This window comes from Coregonus lavaretus (assembly GCF_964263955.1).
Source record: "Coregonus lavaretus genome assembly, chromosome: 37".
Lineage (NCBI taxonomy): Eukaryota > Metazoa > Chordata > Actinopteri > Salmoniformes > Salmonidae > Coregonus > Coregonus lavaretus.
The window spans coordinates 24420058-24444066 of record NC_140024.1 but is presented as its reverse complement, the minus strand read 5'-3'; the positions used below and the strand labels follow the sequence as shown (position 1 = coordinate 24444066).

Sequence of the window (24009 nt, the reverse complement as noted above, 5' to 3'; positions counted from 1 at the left end):
CTGTGAGGGGTAGCTATGATGGTCCTGGGGATTTAGCTCTGAGGGGTAGCTATGATGGTCCTGGGGATTTAGCTGTGAGGGGTAGCTATGATGGTCCTGGGGATTTAGCTGTGAGGGGTAGCTATGATGGTCCTGGGGTTTAGCTATGAGGGGTAGCTATGATGGTCCTGGGGATTTAGCTGTGAGGGGTAGCTATGATGGTCCTGGGGATTTAGCTGTGAGGGGTAGCTATGATGGTCCTGGGATTTAGCTCTGAGGGGTAGCTATGATGGTCCTGGGGATTTAGCTCGGAGGGGTAGCTATGATGGTCCTGGGGATTTAGCTGTGAGGGGTAGCTATGATGGTCCTGGAATTTAGCTATGAGGGGTAGTTATATGAGAGAGAGGGTTGGACTGCAGTTCTCGCTTAATTGATGGTTTCTTAATTTCTGGTGCTGTAGTCTTTTCAGTCTACATGTATATACATGGACATATACACATACATATACATATGCGTACATGTCTATACAGTCTATTAAACATGCGTTATTAAACATGATTCTTCTCCAGGACGTGTTCAAGGAGGCGAAGGCGGATGACAACGTGGAGGTGAAGGATGAGGCGGAGACACAGGTCCGCTCCCGAAGACTTCCTCTAACCAGGAAGTTCTACGCCTTCTACCACGCCCCCATCGTCAAGTTCTGGTTCAACACGGTATGAAACCCTAGCCGCTAGACCAGGGTTCTTCAATTCCGGTCCTGGAGGGCCGAAACACTTCTGTTTTTCATTTCTACCTGGTAGTTAATTGCACTCACCTGGTGTCCCAGGTCTGAATTAGCCCCTGATTAGAAGGAGAGGATGAAAAACAGAGGTGTTTCGGCCCTCCAGGACCGGAATTGAAGAACCCTGCGCTAGACCCTACTTCTACCCCCTCCATGTGAACTGACCAGCAGAAACTCTGGGCCCTACTATGTTTAATGGTACAGCAGAGTTCTGACCATCATGGTTCTCCCTGTGGAGCAGCTAAACAGCTTGAATGGAAGGGATGTTTCCTTTCTCCTCATGGGATATTTCCTGTATCCTGTCCTGTGTGTGTGTGTGTGGATGAGTTCGTTTTGCATCGCTCGGTGTCCCGGGTGGGTGGAGATTTCCCTTTAGAACCAATGTAATGTAATGGTCTGAAAATAAGCTAAACTCGTCCAGTGTGTGTACTCTGAGACCAGAGAGGGCTGACATGAAACGTGTTCGTGTTGAGAGGACAGAGGGAGGCTGGGGCGTGTGTGTACTTTTCCAGAGCTCTACCTCCCACCCCCTGCATACTTCTCACACACACACACACACACGTACCCTCAGGTGGTTTTCCAGATGCCCTGGCCTCATTTACATGTCCTGATAGCATCAGTAGAACAGGCCTTAACATAACTATTGCTGCTGTACCCAGATCAATGCGCTTATCTACCCCACAATCAACATCAACATAATGATGCTGCCTGCCACACAATGATCCTGCTCTGACTGCATATCTGTCACATCATGATTTCTGCTTCCACATAATCACCCCTGCCTGCCTCAGTCAGCACTGATCCCAACACTGATCAGTCTCAGTTTAGTCATGGCCCGCCAACTGCCCCACACACCCTACCTAACCCCCGGGGCCATAGTTAGAATGACTGATGTCTAGGGGGGTGGGGGGGTTCTGTATAATGGCTGAGAGGTGTTGTTGAATGCTGTAGTTTCCTTCACTTCAAGCTTCACTAGTCAGGCTCACAGTGTTCACCTCTAAAAAGACCTGGGGGTATGTCACAAACCAGGAACAAAGTAGGACTGCTGATATAATGACTCATACAGATCAGCCTTTTTAAACCCCTCCTCTGGTAGCCCTAAACTAGCACACCTGTTTTACCTCGGCGAGGGCTTGATGATTAGTTGACAAGTTGATTCAGGTGTGCTAATTCTGGAATATCTGGGGAAAGGTTTGAAAAGGGCTAATATAGATTATGAATTAAATAAGAATATATGGACGGGGGGGACCTGATCCTAGATCAGCACTTTTAATGTTAATATGGGCCCAGGGCGTTGTCTTGGACAAAGGTTTAGTAACCACATAGCAGCTTTACTCTATGTGGGTCATTCTGTATTAGAGCCTTGGTGTACAGGGGTGTGTGTGTTAAGGTGAGTGTTGTCACGATACCAGTATCACAATACTACAATACCAGATTTTCATTGACAAAAAAACAAAACACAAAGCAGACTTCTGTGGCGCTGTTGTAAAACAGTGTGCTATAGCTTGCAAAATAAACAAATGTGACTGTGACAACATAAGGCAGTTTTTTTCCAACATGAGGACGGTTTTCCTCAAGAGATGAAGTCAGCTTGTTTCCTTTCCTTCCTTCCTTACTGGTTTCACAGTACTGGTATCGTGATAACACTAATTAAGGTGTATGTGTGTTGTGTGTCTTCTGGCTAGCTGGCGTACATTTGTGGATCTGTATAATAACCTGTGTTAGGTATGTAAAGGTGTGTGTCGAGGGTCTGTATCATAGCCTGTGTTAGGTATGTAAAGGTGTGGGTCTGTATAATAGCCTGTGTTAGGTATGTAAAGGTGTGTGTCGAGGGTCTGTATCATAGCCTGTGTTAGGTATGTAAAGGTGTGGGTCTGTATAATAGCCTGTGTTAGGTATGTAAAGGTGTGGGTCTGTATAATAGCCTGTGTTAGGTATGTAAAGGTGTGGGTCTGTATAATAGCCTGTGTTAGGTATGTAAAGGTGTGGGTCTGTATAATAGCCTGTGTTAGGTATGTAAAGGTGTGTGTCGTGGGTCTGTATAATAGCCTGTGTTAGGTATGTAAAGCTGTGGGTCTGTATAATAGCCTGTGTTAGGTATGTAAAGCTGTGTGTCGTGGGTCTGTATAATAGCCTGTGTTAGGTATGTAAAGCTGTGTGTCGTGGGTCTGTATAATAGCCTGTGTTAGGTATGTAAAGCTGTGTGTCGTGGGTCTGTATAATAGCCTGTGTTAGGTATGTAAAGCTGTGTGTAAAGGTGTGGGTCTGTATAATAGCCTGTGTTAGGTATGTAAAGCTGTGTGTCGTGGGTCTGTATAATAGCCTGTGTTAGGTATGTAAAGCTGTGTGTCGTGGGTCTGTATAATAGCCTGTGTTAGGTATGTAAAGCTGTGTGTCGTGGGTCTGTATAATAGCCTGTGTTAGGTATGTAAAGCTGTGTGTCGTGGGTCTGTATAATAGCCTGTGTTAGGTATGTAAAGCTGTGTGTCGTGGGTCTGTATAATAGCCTGTGTTAGGTATGTAAAGCTGTGTGTCGTGGGTCTGTATAATAGCCTGTGTTAGGTATGTAAAGCTGTGTGTCGTGGGTCTGTATAATAGCCTGTGTTAGGTATGTAAAGGTGTGTATCGTGGGTCTGTATAATAGCCTGTGTTAGGTATGTAAAGCTGTGTGTCGTGGGTCTGTATAATAGCCTGTGTTAGGTATGTAAAGCTGTGTGTCGTGGGTCTGTATAATAGCCTGTGTTAGGTATGTAAAGGTGTGTATCGTGGGTCTGTATAATAGCCTGTGTTAGGTATGTAAAGCTGTGTGTCGTGGGTCTGTATAATAGCCTGTGTTAGGTATGTAAAGCTGTGTGTCGTGGGTCTGTATAATAGCCTGTGTTAGGTATGTAAAGCTGTGTATCGTGGGTCTGTATAATAGCCTGTGTTAGGTATGTAAAGGTGTGTGTCGTGGGTCTGTATAATAGCCTGTGTTAAGTATGTAAAGGTGTGTGTCGTGGGCCTGTATAATAGCCTGTGTTAGGTATGTAAAGCTGTGTGTCGTGGGTCTGTATAATAGCCTGTGTTAGGTATGTAAAGCTGTGTGTCGTGGGTCTGTATAATAGCCTGTGTTAGGTATGTAAAGGTGTGTATCGTGGGTCTGTATAATAGCCTGTGTTAGGTATGTAAAGGTGTGTGTCGTGGGTCTGTATAATAGCCTGTGTTAAGTATGTAAAGGTGTGTATCGTGGGTCTGTATAATAGCCTGTGTTAAGTATGTAAAGGTGTGTATCGTGGGCCTGTATAATAGCCTGTGTTAGGTATGTAAAGGTGTGTATCGTGGGCCTGTATAATAGCCTGTGTTAAGTATGTAAAGGTGTGTATCGTGGGCCTGTATAATAGCCTGTGTTAGGTATGTAAAGGTGTGTATCGTGGGCCTGTATAATAGCCTGTGTTAGGTATGTAAAGGTGTGTATCGTGGGCCTGTATAATAGCCTGTGTTAGGTATGTAAAGGTGTGTATCGTGGGCCTGTATAATAGCCTGTGTTAGGTATGTAAAGGTGTGTATCGTGGGTCTGTATAATAGCCTGTGTTAGGTATGTAAAGGTGTGTATCGTGGGTCTGTATAATATCCTGTGTTAGGTATGTAAAGGTGTGTATCGTGGGTCTGTATAATAGCCTGTGTTAGGTATGTAAAGGTGTGTATCGTGGGCCTGTATAATAGCCTGTGTTAGGTATGTAAAGCTGTGTGTCGTGGGTCTGTATAATAGCCTGTGTTAGGTATGTAAAGCTGTGTGTCGTGGGCCTGTATAATAGCCTGTGTTAGGTATGTAAAGGTGTGTATCGTGGGCCTGTATAATAGCCTGTGTTAGGTATGTAAAGGTGTGTATCGTGGGCCTGTATAATAGCCTGTGTTAGGTATGTAAAGCTGTGTGTCGTGGGTCTGTATAATAGCCTGTGTTAGGTATGTAAAGCTGTGTGTCGTGGGTCTGTATAATAGCCTGTGTTAGGTATGTAAAGGTGTGTATCGTGGGTCTGTATAATAGCCTGTGTTAGGTATGTAAAGGTGTGTATCGTGGGTCTGTATAATAGCCTGTGTAAAGGTAAGTGTTGTCTCCTGGCTAGCTGGCGTACCTGGGCTTTCTGATGCTGTACTCGTTTGTGGTTCTGGTCCGGATGCCCGAGTTTCCGTCTCCTCAAGAGTGGGTGGTCATCCTCTACATATTCACCTCCGCCATCGAGAAGATACGAGAGGTACGCTAATGCTGCTCCCTACTCTCTAGGTCAATATGGTTATGTTCCAATTGGCACCGTTTTTACTATATAGTGCACTGCTTTTGACAGTGCACTCTGTAGGGAATGTTCCCTTCATTAGTATGAGAAGGACAAGACACTTACCCAGCTATCTTTGGCTCTCAGAGGATTCAATACAATTTAGTATAGTTCAGTTTGCTTTAAAAAAGGTCCTTATTCCTTATTCTTCTAGTCGACAGCTTAAACAGAGAAGTACTGAGCCCCCATTCACGTTGGTAGAATATCTCTCAATTTCTATCACTATTTGTTTACATTTTTTCTGTCTGCATGTTATTGTTGATTTGATTTGAGCTCTCAGTTTACGCGATGCACTCATCTCCTATTTCTGTGTCCTGTTTTCTGTTCTGTTTCTTTCTTTGTAGATGTTTATGTCTGAAGCTGGGAAGATTAGCCAGAAGGTTAAAGTATGGTTCAGTGACTATTTTAACCTCTCAGACTTCCTGGCTATTGTCACCTTCTTTGTGGGCTTTGGATTGAGGATAGGAGGAGAGGATGTGCTTGTCCCGGGCCGGACTGTGTATTGCTTGAATATCATCTTCTGGTACGTGAGACTCCTAGATATTCTGGCAGTCAACCAGCAAGCAGGACCGTATGTGATGATGATCGGTAAAATGGTGAGTATTTTTTTCGAATGCTTTCCTAATCCAAATTAATTTTTCAACTGTGTAATATACATTTCAATGTATATCTCCCGAGTGGCGCAGTGGTCTAAGGCACTGCATCGCAGTGCTAGCTGTGCCACTAGAGATCCTGGTTCGAATCCAGGCTCTGTCGTAGCCGGCTGCGACCTGGAGACCCATGGGGCGGCACACAATTGGCCCAGCGTCGTCCAGGGTAGGGGAGGGAATGGCCGGCAGGGATGTAGCTCAGTTGGTAGAGCATGGCCTTTGTGTATGAAAAAAAAAATAATAATAATAATAATGTTTGTACTCACTTAACTGTAAGTCGCTCTGGATAAGAGCGTCTGCTAAATGACTAAAATGTAAATATCTAAATGTTTTATATATCAGTGATAATGTATATCAACATATTTTATATAGTGATGATAATGTCTATCTATTACAATTGAGTTGTCAATTCAATTGTCTATTACAATTACATTATATTAAATATAGAGCTGACATTGTACAGGTAACTGCCAAAATAAAGGAAACACCAACATATAGAGACATTGAACACTAGTCACTTTAACAATGTTTACATACTGTTTTACCCACTTTTAGAGCCCTGCACAGGCATGAATTTTAAGTCCAAGCTCTACCCATGCTCGCGACGTTCAGGCCTTACCCTACCCAGGCCCGATTGCTTCTGCCAAATTAAGAGCCGGCCCTGCCCGAAACCAGAAATAACTTCCTCTGTTAGTAAATCCCTTAGCTGCTCCTCTCTGTCTGTCACTCGCTCCCTGCGCGAAGCTTGCTCTGTGCATGTACACTGCGAGTAGCCATAGCAACGGCTCCACTTGGGCTGCTCTGCTCAATGAAGAGACATAAGAGAGCATTCTCTAAACTCTGACAAAACTCAAGGAACATTATTATTTTCTCTGAAATAATCTCTCCTGTCGTATATATTTGACGAGGTTGAAGCACTTCTGACACCATGGTATGATCTTAGTCAGATATGACTGTACTGCGCAGTAGAACACGCGCAAATGGCTCCGCTTCCAAATATTAGTGATCAATTTAGTGATACCTGAGCCCTGCCCGTAGTTATTGATGAAGAAACAGGCCCCACCTGGCCCTAATGTTGGGGCCCGTCGGGGTCAAGTAGCAGAGCTCTACCCAATTTAAATGTAAATACTGTATTCTAGTCATGGTTAATCCTATATACAGTAACTACTGCTGTACACATCTTTTCTATTCATATACTGTCCATACACACTGAAAAATAGCGCAAAGAAACTAAGGGAACAATGTGTGTCTGTAAAAGGCTCTACACAGTCTACGCAACGGATCCGCAACCAATCCGACGGAGGTTTGTTTGCTTAGACTGTGAAATCACTGTGGAGTGCCCTTAAGAACAAGGTGAGAGGAGGGTAGCCTTTGACCAACTTATTTAGGTAATGTATGAAGGTAGATTGGATGGTTTTCACTCAATAGCACATCTCTAGGGTTCCATGCTGGTTTGGTTTGAAAGAGGATAATGATTGCAGGTGGGGGTATTTAAAGGGGTAGCCCTGGCTCTTTCATGTGGACATGATCTGGTTGATTACATTGAATGAGGTGTGTGGGGACCAATAGGTGGCAGGCTCCGCTCCAGGGTAGGAGGGAAGTGGGAGGAGTTTTCTACGCACACTATTTATATTCCGGACTCTGATATTGCTCCTTCTGATATTTCTTAATTTATTTTTTTATTTTTTATGTTTTCGGATTATGTATGTATTGTTATTGTATTGCTAGATTATACTGCCCTGTTGGAGCTAGAATGGTGTTTTGTTGATGGTGGTGGAAAATGTTGTCTCAGGCACCGCTCCAGAATCTCCCATTAGTGTTCAATTGGGTTGAGATCTGGTGACTGACACACACACACACACACTTTAAACTCCTTATACTCTTTTCAGACCCCTCTTTCAAAGTCAAGAAAGATATCTTCTAGCCATGGTAGCCAAAAGAATGGCAACTGGGCATTTTTATTTGTATGTTAATTGCTTAATTAACTCAGGAACCACACCTGCTTTCAATATACTTTGTATCCCACATTTACGCAAGTGTTTCCTTTAATTTGGCAGTTACCTCTATATATCAACATGTTTTGCATAGTGGCAATAATGTCTACTATCAACAACATGTTTTGATAGACTAGCACCAGTTCTTTTCATTCTGAGTCTGGAAATTCTCTCAGTATTTTCTGGGAACTTGGACGTTTATAGACCTGGTTAACTGCATGTACATGCCCTTAATATAGTGGTGGTAATGTATCTATTCATACAGATGGCCAGCATGTTTTATGTTGTTGTGATAATGTATAGGATAATGTGTATATTCCTCTAGGTGGCGCTGGTGTTGTTGCGTTATGGCATGAAAGCCATCCTGTAATAATGTGTGTATATAATAGGATAATGATAATGTATAGGATAATGATTGTGTGTGTGTGTGTGTGTGTGTATGTGTATATATATATATATATATTCCTCTAGGTGGCCAATATGTTTTATATTGTGGTGATCATGGCGGTGGTGTTGTTGAGTTATGGTGTGCCCCGAAAAGCCATCCTGTACCCAAATGAGGAGCCCAGTTGGACGCTGCTCAAAGACGTGGTCTTCCAGCCATACTGGATGATGTACGGGGAAGTGTATGCATATGAAATCGACGGTAAGGAAGACGAGCCTAGTATAAACGACTACGATGGTAAGAGAGTTTTCTTAAGGATTCTCACCACGGCATGAGAAGCTGATTAGCACTGGAAATCAATCAAAAACCCATGTTTGGTCTAATCAACGCCTCGCACCACACAGTCACCTCACACAGTCGCTGTGTTACAAAATCTATTTAGAGTATAGATTGAGATGCTAGTCCCTTGGTTGGAGAGGCATACGTTTCACTATGCCTATCCAGTTCTTTCATAAGTAATCAAGTCCCTAGGAGGTAGGGGCTAGGAGTTGATTGTGGACACAGCCAGTTGGCCCCTGTTAGGGGAGGTATAGCCAGCAATTGTAGGGAACAACAGCTATTAACCAATCAGGGCTTTAGTTTAGGTTATTGTACACGTGTCCAGATTTCTCTCGAGGCATGTCAAATGTAAGTGATTTGCTTAAAGTACAGGCTCAGTGCTTCAAAATGGTGTATCGTACACTGTAGTTGGAGGAAACATGGGAGTCAGCATGGCATTGTCCTCCAGAAAGTAGTCTCTCTACTTAAACCCAGCTAAATTCAGGGCAGCAATGTTTTTGAGAGCTGTAGCAACACTTTTGCAGTTGTCCATAGCTTTATCTTTCCAAAAATCTGTGGTAAAGATGATCTATATACTTACCAGAGAAGAGCCCATTCTATTATAGACAGAAGCCTGTGACATGACAGACCAATCAGGAATTGTATCTCAGCATACCCAACCACTCTAAAATCTCAGCCAATTATGACTAGCCAGGAAGGATCCTGTCTTTCTCCCTGTATCAGTGCTTTCTCCTTGGCTAAACTAGGCACATTTGAGATTTTTATTCATATTTACGAATCCCATACAAGTTTGTAATTAAGGCAGATAAAAGTTCACATGTTCAAGAAGGCATTTCTGCAAAAAAAACGTGTTTTGAAACGGCCCTACTGTGAAGTAGGAACCAGTGTCAAATGCCTCAGATCCTGTAACATTTAGTAAACATTGTTGAACACATGGGGGTAAATCCTTACTTCCAGTTAAGGCGACTTTTCACTTAGTCTCCTATTGACATAACTGCGTGACTAAGTGACATTTTAGATTTGTTGCATAGAGCACATGTGAGATAGTGTATTATGATATTGAGTAGTGATATTTACAGAAGATACATTCTGTAATATATAATAATCGCAGCTACCTGTCTCGCTCATCAGACTCAGGGAGCTCCACCCCAGTTGTGTGGGAGATACAGCGGCTGTGGGAAGAGACTACCTGTTGATATACAGAGCATAATGCATACAGTAGCAGTAGATACGGTGCAGTAGTATGAAATGTTATTCCACTATTTAGATGGTAGTCGCTGGTTTTACTGACCCAAATGATGTTTACTCCTAGACAAAAAATATATATAATTTCTGTAGAGACATATGAAAAAAAAAGTAGAAAGCTTAATCTGGCTGTGCAAAACCAGTCCATGGAGCTTAGAGCTGTAGTTTGTGTGTGTATGTGTGTGTGAGAATGATCTACACTTGTCACTGTGTGTTTGGGATGTGTGTGAATGTAAGTGCGTGTGTTTTTTGTGTTTTGATGTGTGAAGCACCGCGTGTGTGTGTCTGACCCAGTCCCCTCTCTCCACAGTGTGTGCCAATAATAGTGAACCGAATGTGAAAAACCTGTGCTCAGCTTCAGTGTGGATCACTCCGTTCCTACAAGCAGTCTACCTCTTTGTCCAATACATACTGATAGTTAACCTTCTCATCGCCTTCTTCAAGTAAGACTACACACACACACACACACCGGTGTTCTGTAGAGCACTCTGCTGTGACCAATACTATTCTCATTATTATTCATTAATAACATTATTATTATCATGTTTTTCCCCGATTTCTACATCACTGTGTATATCCATTTTGCAATCTCTCTCTCTTCTCCTCAGTAATGTGTACCTCCAAGTGATGTCAATCAGTAATCTGGTATGGAAGTATCAGAGGTATCATTTCGTCATGGCCTACCATGAGAAGCCAGTCCTCCCTCCTCCCCTCATCCTCCTCTCTCACCTAGTCTCTTTCTTCTCCTGCATCTGTCACAAGAGGAAGAAGGACAGTCACTCTTACGGACCAAGTACGGGAACTACCCATTTATCTCTCTAAAATGCAGATATGACAGAACCACTTGGTGATCTGCTCCTGTAAGTCGCTCTGGATAAGAGCGTCTGCTAAATGACTAAAATGTAAATGTAAAAAAATGTGATCAGCTAGAACAAGAGAGGACCTAGTACCGAGCTCTGGGGGACACCAGTAGTCTATGAACAGACTATAAAACGTATATAGGTGTCCCAGGGCTCTCTAGTTTATCAGCAAAAAGATATGCAGCTACAATAAGTTATTTGAAAATGTTTACCAGAAGTTACATTGAGATCTGTAAAATGGTTTGTTGAAACTAAACTCTTCATCCTCTCCCTTTTTCCCCCTCTTTCCTTCCTTCCCTACCTCCTCCCTCCAGAGTTGTTTCTAACGGAGGAGGATCAGAAGAAGCTCCATGACTTTGAGGAGCAGTGTGTGGAGACGTACTTCCATGAGAAAAACGACCAGTTCCACTCAGGGAGCGAAGAGCGCATCCGCCTCACCTCTGACAGGTAACTGTTACAATAGTTACCGCTCACCACAGTTGTTATTTTACTCTTACATTGACAGTAACAGTCATAGTGTCTATATAACATAAGAGGATTAGGAGGTTAATTGAATAGTGAATGTTGAACTCTATGGCAACATATCAACAAAGTTCAATATTCAATAGATCTAGATTTTTTCCCCCTTTATCTCCTCAGGGTTGAGACGATGTGTATCCAGCTGAAGGAGGTCGGAAATAGAGTGAACTTCATCAAGCGTTCCCTCCACACGCTGGACTCCCAGATCGGCCACCTCCAGGACCTGTCAGCTCTGACAGTGGACACCCTGAAGACCCTGACCGCCCAGAGGGCCTCTGAGGCCAGCAAGGTCCACAACCAGATCACCAGGGAGCTCAGTCTGTCCAAGAACTTTGCCCCCAGCCTGGCCCCCACCCCCCAGGACCCTAACCCCCAATCCAAGGGGGTCAAACGCAGCGTGGGGGCCTACTTCGGTTCGTCTTTCCCCCAGGTGTCCGGGGTGGTGGTGGGGGGCAACTTGGCTGATTCTCTGTTTGGGAGTGGGGTGGAAGGGAGGTTGGAGATGCTGGGGCTGGGGAGGAGGCCTCCTGAGATGGGAATGGGGTTGGACTCAAACCCGCCCCTGACGCTCAGTCCCCCAGAGCAAAGAGGAGACTGGGCTGGGCTGGGGCACCAAGCTACTGCTGCTATAGAGGCTGGATCCTCCACAGGTGGCAGCGCCAGTGCCAGTCACAGTGCCTTCTCCCTCGTCCCAGCTCCAGCACCCCCTACTGTCAGTCCTCCAGAGCTGCGGCTACGCGGCCACTCCTTCACCCAGTGGCAGCTGACCCGTCCAGAGCAGCCGGGCCTCTCCGACTGCCCCTCCAGCCTGCCCAGCGTGCCCTCTGCTGGGGCTGCTTTCTACGTCAGCTCTACCCCCTCCCAGCCCTTCGGCTCCAGCCACCCAGAACTCAGCCTGCCTCTGCCAGACAAAGACACAACCTCTGCTTCCACCTCTGCCTTTGCTGTAGAGTTTGGTGCGTTTGTTGGTAAGTATAAGTGTGAGGAGAAAGACGAAGACACTAGCTGTGTGTACCCCACTATTGTTGTGTCCAAGACTTCTGACATTGCTCGCCCCATTTGCCTGCCTGCTTCCATTGAGAAACGGGAGGGAATTGGTGAGAAGGAGGGGAGGGGTGAGTTGGAGAGGAGGAGGAGTGAGAGAGGGGGGAGGGCGAAAGGGATGTGTGAGAGGGAGGGGAGGGCAGAGGGGGAGGGGTATGTGAATGAGGCATTTTGCAATGATGAGGGAAGATCCGAAGGAGTTCTGATTGGTGGTCAGGGCAGAAACGCTGAGCTTCCATTGGCTCCTGAGACCACCCGTCAGGCCGCCCCCTCGCCGCATGCTGACGCTCACAGGAACAGCCCCCTCCCAGGCTGCACCCTGGCCCCTGCAGTGGTGCCCAGGAGACCCCGCTGCCAGAGGACCAGAGAGGTGGGGTCCTCAGGCCCCGTGGCCCAGCCGGGGGCCCCTCAGCAGGGGGAAAGAAGGACTGAAGCCCATCTGAGAAGTGACAGGAGGGACACTACCAGAGATAGAGGTTTGAGTCTCAGTCTGAGTTTAAGTTGGCAATGGGCAAATCTCAGATCACTCTCTACCTTTCACCTGTAACACACCTTTTCCTAACCAGGGTGAAGTATGGTTGTTGGTATAAAGGGGTGTTCTGGGGTCTAACTAAAATGAAATAACCACAGGTGTGTTCTCAAACCCTATTCAAATACACTGAGCATAACCTGATATGGGACCATGCTTAATCAATAGACTTCAAAATAAACCAATCAGTATGGCATCATGCTCAATCAATAAACTTCATAAACTCATAGCAACAACTCATTGTCATTCACCAGTAAAACATGCACATTCAATAAACAGTTGCAACCTTATACAGTGGGGAGAACAAGTATTTGATACACTGCCGATTTTGCAGGTTTTCCTACTTACAAAGCATGTAGAGGTCTGTAATTTTTATCATAGGTACACTTCAACTGTGACAGACGGAATCTAAAACAAAAATCCAGAAAATCACATTGTATGATTTTTAAGTAATTAATTTGCATTTTATTGCATGACATAAGTATTTGATACATCAGAAAAGCAGAACATAATATTTGGTACAGAAACCTTTGTTTGCAATTACAGAGATCATACTATTCCTGTAGGTCTTGACCAGGTTTGCACACACTGCAGCAGGGATTTTGGCCCACTCCTCCATACAGACCTTCTCCAGATTTCGGGGCTGTCGCTGGTCAATACGGACTTTCAGCTCCCTCCAAAGATTTTCTATTGGGTTCAGGTCTGGAGACTGGCTAGGCCACTCCAGGACCTTGAGATGCTTTTTACAGAGCCACTCCTTAGTTGCCCTGGCTGTGTTTCAGGTCGTTATCATGCTGGAAGACCCAGCCACAACCCATCTTCAATGCTCTTACTGAGGGAAGGAGGTTGTTGGCCAAGATCTCGCGATACATGGCCCCATCCATCCTCCCCTCAATACGGTGCAGTCGTCCTGTCCCCTTTGCAGAAAAGCATCCCCAAAGAATGATGTTTCCACCTCCATGCTTCACGGTTGAGATGGTGTTCTTGGGGTTGTACTCATCCTTCTTCCTCCAAACACGGCGAGTGGAGTTTAGACCAAAAAGCTCTATTTTTGTCTTATCAGACCACATGACCTTCTCCCATTCCTCCTCTGGATCATCCAGATGGTCATTGGCAAACTTCTGACGGGGCCTGGACATGCGCTGGCTTGAGCAGGGGGACCTTGCGTGTGCTGCAGGATTTTAATTCATGACGGCATAGTGTGTTACTAATGGTTTTCTTTGAGACTGTGGTCCCAGCTCTCTTCAGGTTATTGACCAGGTCCTGCCGTGTAGTTCTGGGCTGATCCCTCACCTTCCTCATGATCATTGATGCCCCACGAGGTGAGATCTTGCATGGAGCCCCAGACCGAGGGTGATTGACCATCATCTTGAACTTCTTCTATTTTCTAATAATTGCGCCAACAGTTGTTGCCTTCTCACCAAGCTGCTTGCCTATTGTCCTGTAGCCTATCCCAGCCTTGTGCAGGTCTACAATTTTATCCCTGATGTCCTTACACAGCCCTCTGGTCTTGGCCATTGTGGAGAGGTTGGAGTCTGTTTGATTGAGTGTGTGGACAGGTGTCTTTTATACAGGTAACGAGTTCAAACAGGTGCAGTTAATACAGGTAATGAGTGGAGAACAGGAGGGCTTCTTAAAGAAAAACTAACAGGTCTGTGAGAGCCGGAATTCTTACTAGTTGGTAGGTGATCAAATACTTATGTCATGCAATAAAATGCAAATGAATTACTTAAAAATCATACAATGTGATTTTCTGGAATTTTGTTTTAGATTCCGTCTCTCACAGTTGAAGTGTACCTATGATAAATATTACAGACCTCTACATGCTTTGTAAGTAGGAAAACCTGCAAAATCGGCAGTGTATCAAATACATGTTCTCCCCACTTTATATATTCACAGCTCTGAAACTTTATATAGTCTTACTACATTGCAGGCCTGTGCTTCGTACCTTAACAGGGACTAGATGAGGAAGAGCAGTCCTCGCGCTTCTGTGTGCAAATGTGCATGTGTTTTCTGGAAGCGGGAGTTCCAATGCAGGCGAGGGCGGTCTGTAGCCAGTGCGGTAGTGGGAAACAGAGAGCTAGCGATATCAGGTTGATATCTGAGCTCGATATAAACTACTTTGACACACGGTAGTGTACTTACAATATACATGTCTCTGCCTCTTATGGAGATGGCTTGCTACGCTAGTTATCTAGCTGGTGTTGGCTAGCTAGCGGCAAATATTAGCTAGCTTCGCATTGTACCTTCAGACAGGACCCAGAGGAAACTGTAGAATTGCCGGTATCTTGAGTCGCTATTACATTTACATTTACATTTTAGTCATTTAGCAGACGCTCTTATCCAGAGCGACTTACAGTTAGTGAGTGCATACATTTTTTTATTTTATTTGTTATACTGGAATCGAACCCACAACCCTGGCGTTGCAAATGCCATGCTCTACCAACTGAGCTACATCCCTGCCGGCCATTCCCTCCCCTACCCTGGACGACGCTGGGCCAATTGTGCGCCGCCCCATGGTTCTCCCGGTCGCGGCCAGCTACGACAGAGCCTGGATTCGAACCAGGATCTCTAGTGGCACAGCTAGCACTGCGATGCAGTGCCTTAGACCACTGCACCACTCAGGAGGACACATCTTAGACGCTATCTTAGAGGTATACTACAATTTGAAGCTAGAACTACTCAGGCTTCTATAAAGTTTCAGTTAGCTTCACATTCAAGCTCAGGCTTCATCCATACTAAGGTGGATATTGATCATGCAGCTAACGCAAGCAAGCTCAGAGGGGATTTCCACATAACACGATAATTCGGGATAGCCACTCTAGCTTCACCCTAATGTGGGTGCTATCAAGCAAGGTTGTTTCATCGCCCCCATCTTGTTATATGGAAATGCACTGTCAGTATGTTTTAACTACACTTGTATTCTACCTCGCCCTTCGCCCTCGTGTGGGTGCTAGCAAGCTAGGTAGTGCTAGATATCAACAGCCAATCCATTAGGGACTGGAAGCTATACTGAGCTTCAATTGGTCAAGGGTGATGTTGCAGAGTATTTGCATAAATGTTCCTGTTTCCCCAACTTTGGTCCCGCCCTGTTCACGTCCCTCGCCCATGCTCTCATCAGCCAACATTCCCCCGCCCACTTAGCTTCTTTTCCATTGGAAAATAATGGCTTTTTGTAGTTTCATCGCCCACATCACTTCAGTTAACTGTACGTGCATGTCGCACATGGCTAGTCGAACGCCAAACTCTTAATTGAGACAATGCTCACATTTTAATTTTTGCCAAAATCAACATGAAAGAAAAGTTATCTTGCAAATTCAGCAGGCTATGATGTGAAATAGGTGCCGTGATTATTTTATTAAGTATAGTTAATGCCGTCTTTGTGCTTTGGTATGCCTATCAATGCACGAGCACCTTTTCCCCCACCTATCGATACAATAATTTTAGAAAATCATACAAAGGTTTTAGTCTGCGTGCACTTTCAAATGCATGCTGTCATTACTAAATGTGTAATGTGATCTGTATTTTGAATATTACTATAGAAAAAGTTTAAATTAAAATAAAATATTTAATCAGTCATCTTCCTCAAATGAAGGGGATGACGACAGTCTTTGCGAGAGGGATGGAATCTAATTTCATTAGTCCTCAACTCGAGGCTCAGACACTTCATTCAGGATAAATGGATTTAGCCATGAGTTAGCCTTCCCCTGAGCACGTTAGGTCTGAAGGATTCGTTGCCATATAAACCTACCTGGCTAAAAGGTGAGCCACTTTTGTATGACCGGTTATCCAAAATTGAGCTCCGAGTTGACCACACTTACCTCGCTAACTCTTCTTTGTAGTATAGGGCTCGGGTCTCGTCACTGTCATCAACTCTTCTTAGCCACTTATACAGGTCACATGCTGGTATGTTACATATACAACAGATATTTACTTTACAGCTAAACGGTTACAGCAGTCTGCTGTAAAGTGGGAATCAAAATCACCTCAGAACTAACTATTGTAATTTGTTCCCTTCACTTCCCCTACGTACGTCTGATTTGGCTAAGGGGGACCTTTTAAAGACGCTGCATGGTCAATCTGACGTCTGCATTGGCCATGCAGCATTTATGGTGGTACGGCCTCTACAGACGTCAGGGCATTCATACTTCTTACATTTCGCGAAGCAGCGCAGAGCTGTTAAGGAAGTGAGTTTGTGTTTATACAGGCCCTCCCACCCTCACCTACCGTCAACCAATCATGTCAATGCTGAGCTATACGGAAAATTACAACATTTGAGAGGCGCACGGGATGCAGAGCTCAATTTGGCCTCTGCATGCCTCCGGAGGCTCCGCAATTGCGTCACACTATCCATACGGCGCCTCCGACCACATTTGTGGATCAAGCATAAATTGGCACTTAGTCAGCAACGGGGAATAATGCTGCGTTCATAACCAAGTGGGAAGTTGGTAGGCCAATTTAGCACATACGTCTGGGAAAAATGAGGGGGAACAGTTGACCCCTTACATTGAAGCCATGATGTTTAAGGCAGATCGGGATACTGCAGGCTGTTTTATCCAGAAAGCAGGATACCTCATTATAGTCAATGGGAAAATGGCAATCTTTGTGGTCAATATTCGTGAGAATTTATTTTTATCCAAAACAATCATAGTACGAATAATTGCTTCTATTACACAGATATATGTCCTTGCACCTATTTTTTGTAAAATAAGTTTGTAAAATAATTGGTTCAAGGACATGCATCTGGTATAATAGAAACAATTATTGGAATTGCACACAGAATACTGTAAGTTAATGATAATTTATTTGCTACCGGCAGCCTGCAGTATCATCCAGTTGAACGCCCCTCCAACTCAATAATTACTGGTGGGAAACTTGTCTCATCCCTGAGCTCCGACTTCTCGCACATGCTGATCTCTGACTTTGATAACAGCACTTTCAGTAAAATGTAACAATTATTCATAAAAAGCTATTTACTAATATGATTTTTGAAAACTATATAATATGTTTACAAGCATGATAGCTGTACATTTAGTTTATGGTTGACACCACTTGTTGGCCATTAGCCAATCTGTGTTTCTCAACGAGTTGAAAGCACGTGAACACCTCCAACTGTTATTAACTTCACAACTGGTAATTACCACCTTTCCACTTAGGTATGAACGCGGTAGTGCACTACATAGAGAGCAGGGTGTGATTTGGGACGTTACCTAGGAAGAAGTGCCAGGGATGTAGGGTGCTAGGATCAGCTTTGTAATTGACTTGTCGTCATTGTCTCTCTTTCAGATCTGTCTCTTTCTTTCTCTCTCGCTCTCGCTCTCTCCCTGTCAATTAGTGTGTCCACCTTTTGTCTTGTCTAACGTCGTTGGGGTGTTGGCCTCTGGTTGCAGGGGACAGGGTTGTGACTGTATCACCATGGATTGATTGATTGGTTGGTTGAGATTTGCACCCTTTCCTGAATTTGTCTGTATTGGTTAAAGGGTTTGTCACATGGAAAGGTGAAAGGTTGAGGTACCTACCCTCCGTCCATCTGTCTTCCAGTGACTGTCCAAGAGGTCTAAGATGTTCTCTCTAAGGCACAGAACCAGGTGTGGCCAACCCCTGACCTGGGTCAGGGTTGGGGTCAATTCCATTTTAATTCAGGAAGTTATCAAATTTGAATTGAAATTAACCCCAACAAAAAAGCCTGCGACTCTGCAGCCTTCCAGGACCAGTGTTGGCCACCCCTGGTGTGATGCTGTCTATGTATCTGTCTGACTAACAGTGTTCTGGTCCTCCAGGTCATAAAGACAACCTGCACCTGGACCTGCAGCGCTCCTTCCCCAGAGACATCTCCTCCAGACAGCTCAGCCCAGCCACACGGCACAGGGAACAGGTGAGAGAGTATGTGGGATTACGTGTGTGTGTTCCTCCTAGGTATTGAGGCAGTTATTTACTTTCGCTTAGTTCCCGTTTGGGAAGTGGTTGTTGGTTGGTAGAATGTTAGTCATTGTTATGACCATTTTAAAAACCAGAACCTGTTAGTTCTAGTTCGATATTTCTACCAGGGCAGGGGGCAGAGCAGTTTAGTTCCATGTGATCAATTTATTTACATGAAACATCACAGAGACACTTCCACAGAACAAACCAGAATTCCTCAATGGCTTCCTGTCCAAACACATTGTCCCCACAAATCCTAACCTTAGCCTCACTATGTGAAAAACAAGAAAACTGATCTCATCAGCAGAGCCCAGTAGGAGGAAGTTGCTCCTAGATACTGATGTCGGTGTGTCTTTCTCTCTGTCTACAGGGTCATCCTGAAGGCCAAGGTAATATGAGGACGGTCAACTCGTACGCTGGCTTCACTGAGTTTGACCGGAGTCCCTCCTTCCTCCACCCAGACTCCTGTAAGTCCAGGAAGTTAGAGATGTGTTGCTAGACACATGAATACATTGCAGAACCCTGACAAGACCTGCCAGAGGTCAACGACATGTATACCATGTCTGTTAACTGTAAGTGTCTTTGGTTGTTGTGTGTCTCTGCAGCTCTGAGTAAGAGAGAAAGGAGCAGAGTGTCAGCGGAAGACATCCTCATCCAAGAAGACCCCCGAGCTGCACTACTACTGGTGAGAACTGTTCCATAACTATATGATGTCTCACACCCCTTCAGATCCTGAAATCACTTCTGACTGTATAACTGACTGACTGACTGGTATGTTTTCCTGTCTCCTCAGGAGAGGGCTCAGGTCAAGACAGCTCAGGCCAGCAGTCTGTAAGTACCTGACATGCATTCCTACCTTCATCCTGGTTTTTCAGCTGGGGTCCACTTATACTTAGAGCCCTGGATCTTACAGCCCTGGATCTTACAGCCCTGGAAGAGTAGAGTAGATTCATTCACCTACAGCCGTGGGTCTAGTAGAGTATAATAGATCTCTTGATTGTTGATCAGTTCAGTGTTTCCACAGCGTGGCTCGTAACCCTGGGCCAAGCCTGGCTTACCATTACCATGGTGACAGGAAACAATGTTCCAATCACATTTCCAACACAGCCATTAGGGTTAGGGTGAGTGGGTGGTTCGTAGGCTCCCTGCATTATAGCTTCAGAATCTATGAAAGTGTTAGTTCGTTAATGAATAGGTGAACAGTGTTGTACTACTACTGTTCTACTGTATAGGTTAATGTGTTGTGTAGTATCAGCTGTAGAGGTGGATCATAGACTTGGACAACACATCTTTGTATCAGTCCCTTTATGGCGTCTGTGAGGGCATGGGCAGCGCCATTGAGGCCTTCTCCATTTTAGAGTAGTCCATTTTCTTCTTCCACTACTTCTATGAGTTGGTAAACAAACTGAAAGGGGGCATACTGACACCTGTAGTGTGTTGTTTGAACAGGTATAAAGCCAATCTTGGCGATTTTACTGCCACATGCAGTTATGGAACATTTGCTCACAAGTATAATTCATTGGCTGATCCCTCCTGATGACCTGGATGGAATTGTGTGATCCTTCCTTAACCCATAGGAAGTCCCACCAAGTTGACTACTTTAAAATGGTGGAAGTCCTCAATGGCAATGTCCATGCAAAAACATGTTATTTCCAAGTAATGATCTCTATCTCTATGAGGTGGATGTTAATGTCCGTTGTGTGTTCTCTCTCTCAGCAGGGCACCAGGGGAGGACTCAGGAATAAATGGTATGTGTCCATTGGAACTTGCTGTCTCTACGATTACTGTAAATTGATAGTTCCTGATTTCTTTCTCTGAGATGAACAAGGATGACAGGCTATTCACCCCTGTGGTCATGTCTCTGGCTGATGATCTCTTCTCTCCTTCCTCTCAGCTGCATCATGTCTCTACAGACACGCCCACCTGGGGAGCAGGAAGGACTGTGAGTGGATGTGAACTATCCCTTTAACCACTTCTAACTCATTGGGATGTGAACTATCCCTTTAACTACATCTAACTAATTGTGATGTGAACTATCCCTTTAACTACGTCTAACTCATTGTGATGTGAACTATCCCTTTAACTGTCTAACACATTGTGTTGTGAACTATCCCTTTAACTATGTCTAACTCATTGGGATGTGAACTATCCCTTAAACTATGTCTAACTCATTGGGATGTGAACTATCCCTTTAACTATGTCTAACTCATTGTGATGTGAACTATCCCTTTAACTATGTCTAACTCATTGTGATGTGAACTATCCCTTTAACTACGTCTAACTCATTGGGATGTGAACTATCCCTTTAACTATGTCTAACTCATTGTGATGTGAACTATCCCTTTAACTATGTGTAACTCATTGTTCATCCACCTCTTCACCTCAATGTACTTTTTCATTCTTATTCTCTTCTCTACATGCTTATTTCTTTCTTATTTTTTACTTGTACTTTTATTAGCAAATGTCATGAGAGGAGAGCTTGCAAGTAAGCATTTTGTTGTATTGTGTACATTTGCTGTAAACCATGCATATCACAAATACACTTTAGATTTGATTGGACAGGATTTGAATAACTGATCTTTATTATTATTTTTGTAGCAATTGGTTCCCCGTTCAAGCCAATGGAAAGCTACCAATACTCAGGTGAGGTTTGGTCCTCTGTAGCTCAGCTGGTAGAGCACGGCGCTTGTAACGCCAAGGTAGTGGGTTCGATCCCCGGGACCACCCATACACAAAAAAAAAAATATTTATGCACGCATGACTGTAAGTCGCTTTGGATAATAGCGTCTGCTAAATGGCATATTATTATTATTATTATTATTATTATTATTATTATTAAATCATACTTTAGTCAGTTGCAGGTCACACCCTATTTCCCACTACATGGAGTAGGATGTCAGTTTACTATGTTGTGTGTATTTGACCTATGTGTGTGTATGCACCTGTGTGTTCCCTCCCTGTAGCTGTGGAGCGTAACAACCTGATGAGGCTGTCTCAGAGCATCCCCTTCACCCCAGTGCCCCCTAGAGGTAAGATACAACATTGCACATCCCATTCATCCCAGTGCCCCCTAGAGGTAAGATACGGTATGACACCACACCTCTCCCCCTTGACCTGGGTCCTTTTCATCAGGCACCACATGGAAAAAAATGGGCTGATAAGAAACGCTCATTGTCCCCTACGATTGAATCAGAGTGTGACTATGGATTTGTCTCCGTCCGTTTGTGCGTACATTAATCACACGCGATATCGCTCGTCCATATATGTATATATTCTTAATTCATTCCTTACTTAGGTTTGTGTGTATTGGGTATATGTTGTGAAATTGTTAGATATTACTTGTTAGATATTACAGCATTGTCGGAACTAGAAGCACAAGCATTTCGCTACACCCGCAATAACATCTGCTAAACACATGTATGTGACCAATAACATTTTATTTTATTTGATATCTCAGACACCACTGACCCGATTTTGAGGAAACTTGGTTGAATGATGCTTCTTGCCATAGAGATCCGGCATTTACAAATGTACACTGATTGGCCAAGGGGCGCGCAATAGTAATCAACTGAAATGTCTAACTTTGAACAAGCATATCTCCTCTCCCATTTAAGCTACAGTCATGACATTTCAGTGAGGGAAAAAAGTATTTGATCCCCTGCTGATTTTGTACGTTTGCCCACTGACAAAGACATGATCAGTCTATAATTTTAATGGTAGGTTTATTTGAACAGTGAGACACAGAATAAAAAAATTCCAGAAAAACGCATGTCAAAAATGTTATAAATTGATTTGCATTTTAATGAGGGAAATAAGTATTTGACCCCTCTGCAAAACATGACTTAGTACTTGGTGGCAAAACCCTTGTTGGCAATCACAGAGGTCAGACGTTTCTTGTAGTTGGCCACCAGGTTTGCACACATCTCAGGAGGGATTTTGTTCCACTCCTCTTTGCAGATCTTCTCCAAGTCATTAAGGTTTCGAGGCTGACGTTTGGCAACTCAAACCTTCAGCTCCCTCCACAGATTTTCTATGGGATTAAGGTCTGGAGACTGGCTAGGCCACTCCAGGACCTTAATGTGCTTCTTCTTGAGCCACTCCTTTGTTGCCTTGGCCGTGTGTTTTGGGTCATTGTCATGCTGGAATACCCATCCACGACCCATTTTCAATGCCCTGGCTGAGGGAAGGAGGTTCTCACCCAAGATTTGACGGTACATGGCCCCGTCCATCGTCCCTTTGATGCGGTGAAGTTGTCCTGTCCTCTTAGCAGAAAAACACCCCCAAAGCATAATGTTTCCACCTCCATGTTTGACGGTGGGGATGGTGTTCTTGGGGTCATAGGCAGCATTCCTCCTCCTCCAAACACGGCGAGTTGAGTTGATGCCAAAGAGCTTGATTTTGGTCTCATCTGACCACAACACTTTCACCCAGTTCTCCTCTGAATCATTCAGATGTTCATTGGCAAACTTCAGACGGCCCTGTATATGTGCTTTCTTTAGCAGGGGGACCTTGCGGGCGCTGTAGGATTTCAGTCCTTCATGGCGTAGTGTGTTTACCAATTGTTTTCTTGGTGACTATGGTCCCAGCTGCCTTGAGATCATTGACAAGATCCTCCCGTGTAGTTCTAGGCTGATTCCTCACCGTTCTCATGATCATTGCAACTCCACAAGGTGAGATCTTGCATGGAGCCCCAGGCCGAGGGAGATTGACAGTTATTTTGTGTTTCTTCCATTTGCGAATAATCGCACCAACTGTTGTCACCTTCTCACCAAGCTGCTTGGCGATGGTCTTGTAGCCCATTCCAGCCTTGTGTAGGTCTACAATCTTGTCCCGGACATCCTTGGAGAGCTCTTTGGTCTTGGCCATGGTGGAGAGTTTGGAATCTGATTGATTGATTGCTTCTGTGGACAGGTGTCTTTTATACAGGTAACAAGCTGAGATTAGGAGCACTCCCTTTAAGAGTGTGCTCCTAATCTCAGCTCGTTACCTGTATAAAAGACACCTGGGAGCCAGAAATCTTTCTGATTGAGAGGGGGTCAAATACTTATTTCCCTCATTAAAATGCAAATCAATTTATAACATTTTTGACATGCGTTTTTCTGGATTTTGTTGTTGTTATTCTGTCTCTCACTGTTCAAATTAACCTACCATTAAAATTATAGACTGATCATTTCTTTGTCAGTGGGCAAACGTACAAAATCAGCAGGGGATCAAATACTTTTTTCCCTCACTGTATATGCAGACCCTCATGAGCAACAAGTTTCCCATAAGGACATGTAAGATCCGCCCATTTGATTTTCTGCAAATGAGACTTTTTCTCCCCCACCAAACTTTGAACAAGCATATCTCCTGTCCCGTTTGAGCTACAATCATGTAATTTCGTACATATGTATCTCCTCATGAGAAATACGTTTCCAATAAGGACCTTTTTTCTCTCTCATTAATCCATGCAACG

General features: G+C 44.3%; 1 protein-coding gene across 1 annotated transcript in view; it reads left to right on the top strand.

Moving 5' to 3' along the window:
- LOC311111121 (transient receptor potential cation channel subfamily M member 7-like) overlaps positions 1-24009 on the top strand; it is a 72529-nt gene that overhangs the window by 38294 nt on the left and 10226 nt on the right. The window contains exons 19-34 of the mRNA XM_084153807.1: positions 549-692; positions 4864-4992; positions 5415-5666; positions 8186-8360; positions 9994-10126; positions 10292-10476; positions 10858-10990; positions 11183-12030; positions 18416-18510; positions 18925-19021; positions 19160-19239; positions 19348-19385; positions 20271-20302; positions 20449-20496; positions 21153-21197; positions 21518-21583. Of these exons, the coding sequence (XP_084009933.1) occupies positions 549-692; positions 4864-4992; positions 5415-5666; positions 8186-8360; positions 9994-10126; positions 10292-10476; positions 10858-10990; positions 11183-12030; positions 18416-18510; positions 18925-19021; positions 19160-19239; positions 19348-19385; positions 20271-20302; positions 20449-20496; positions 21153-21197; positions 21518-21583 (2500 nt within the window). The remainder of the gene's footprint in view (positions 1-548; positions 693-4863; positions 4993-5414; positions 5667-8185; positions 8361-9993; positions 10127-10291; positions 10477-10857; positions 10991-11182; positions 12031-18415; positions 18511-18924; positions 19022-19159; positions 19240-19347; positions 19386-20270; positions 20303-20448; positions 20497-21152; positions 21198-21517; positions 21584-24009) is intronic.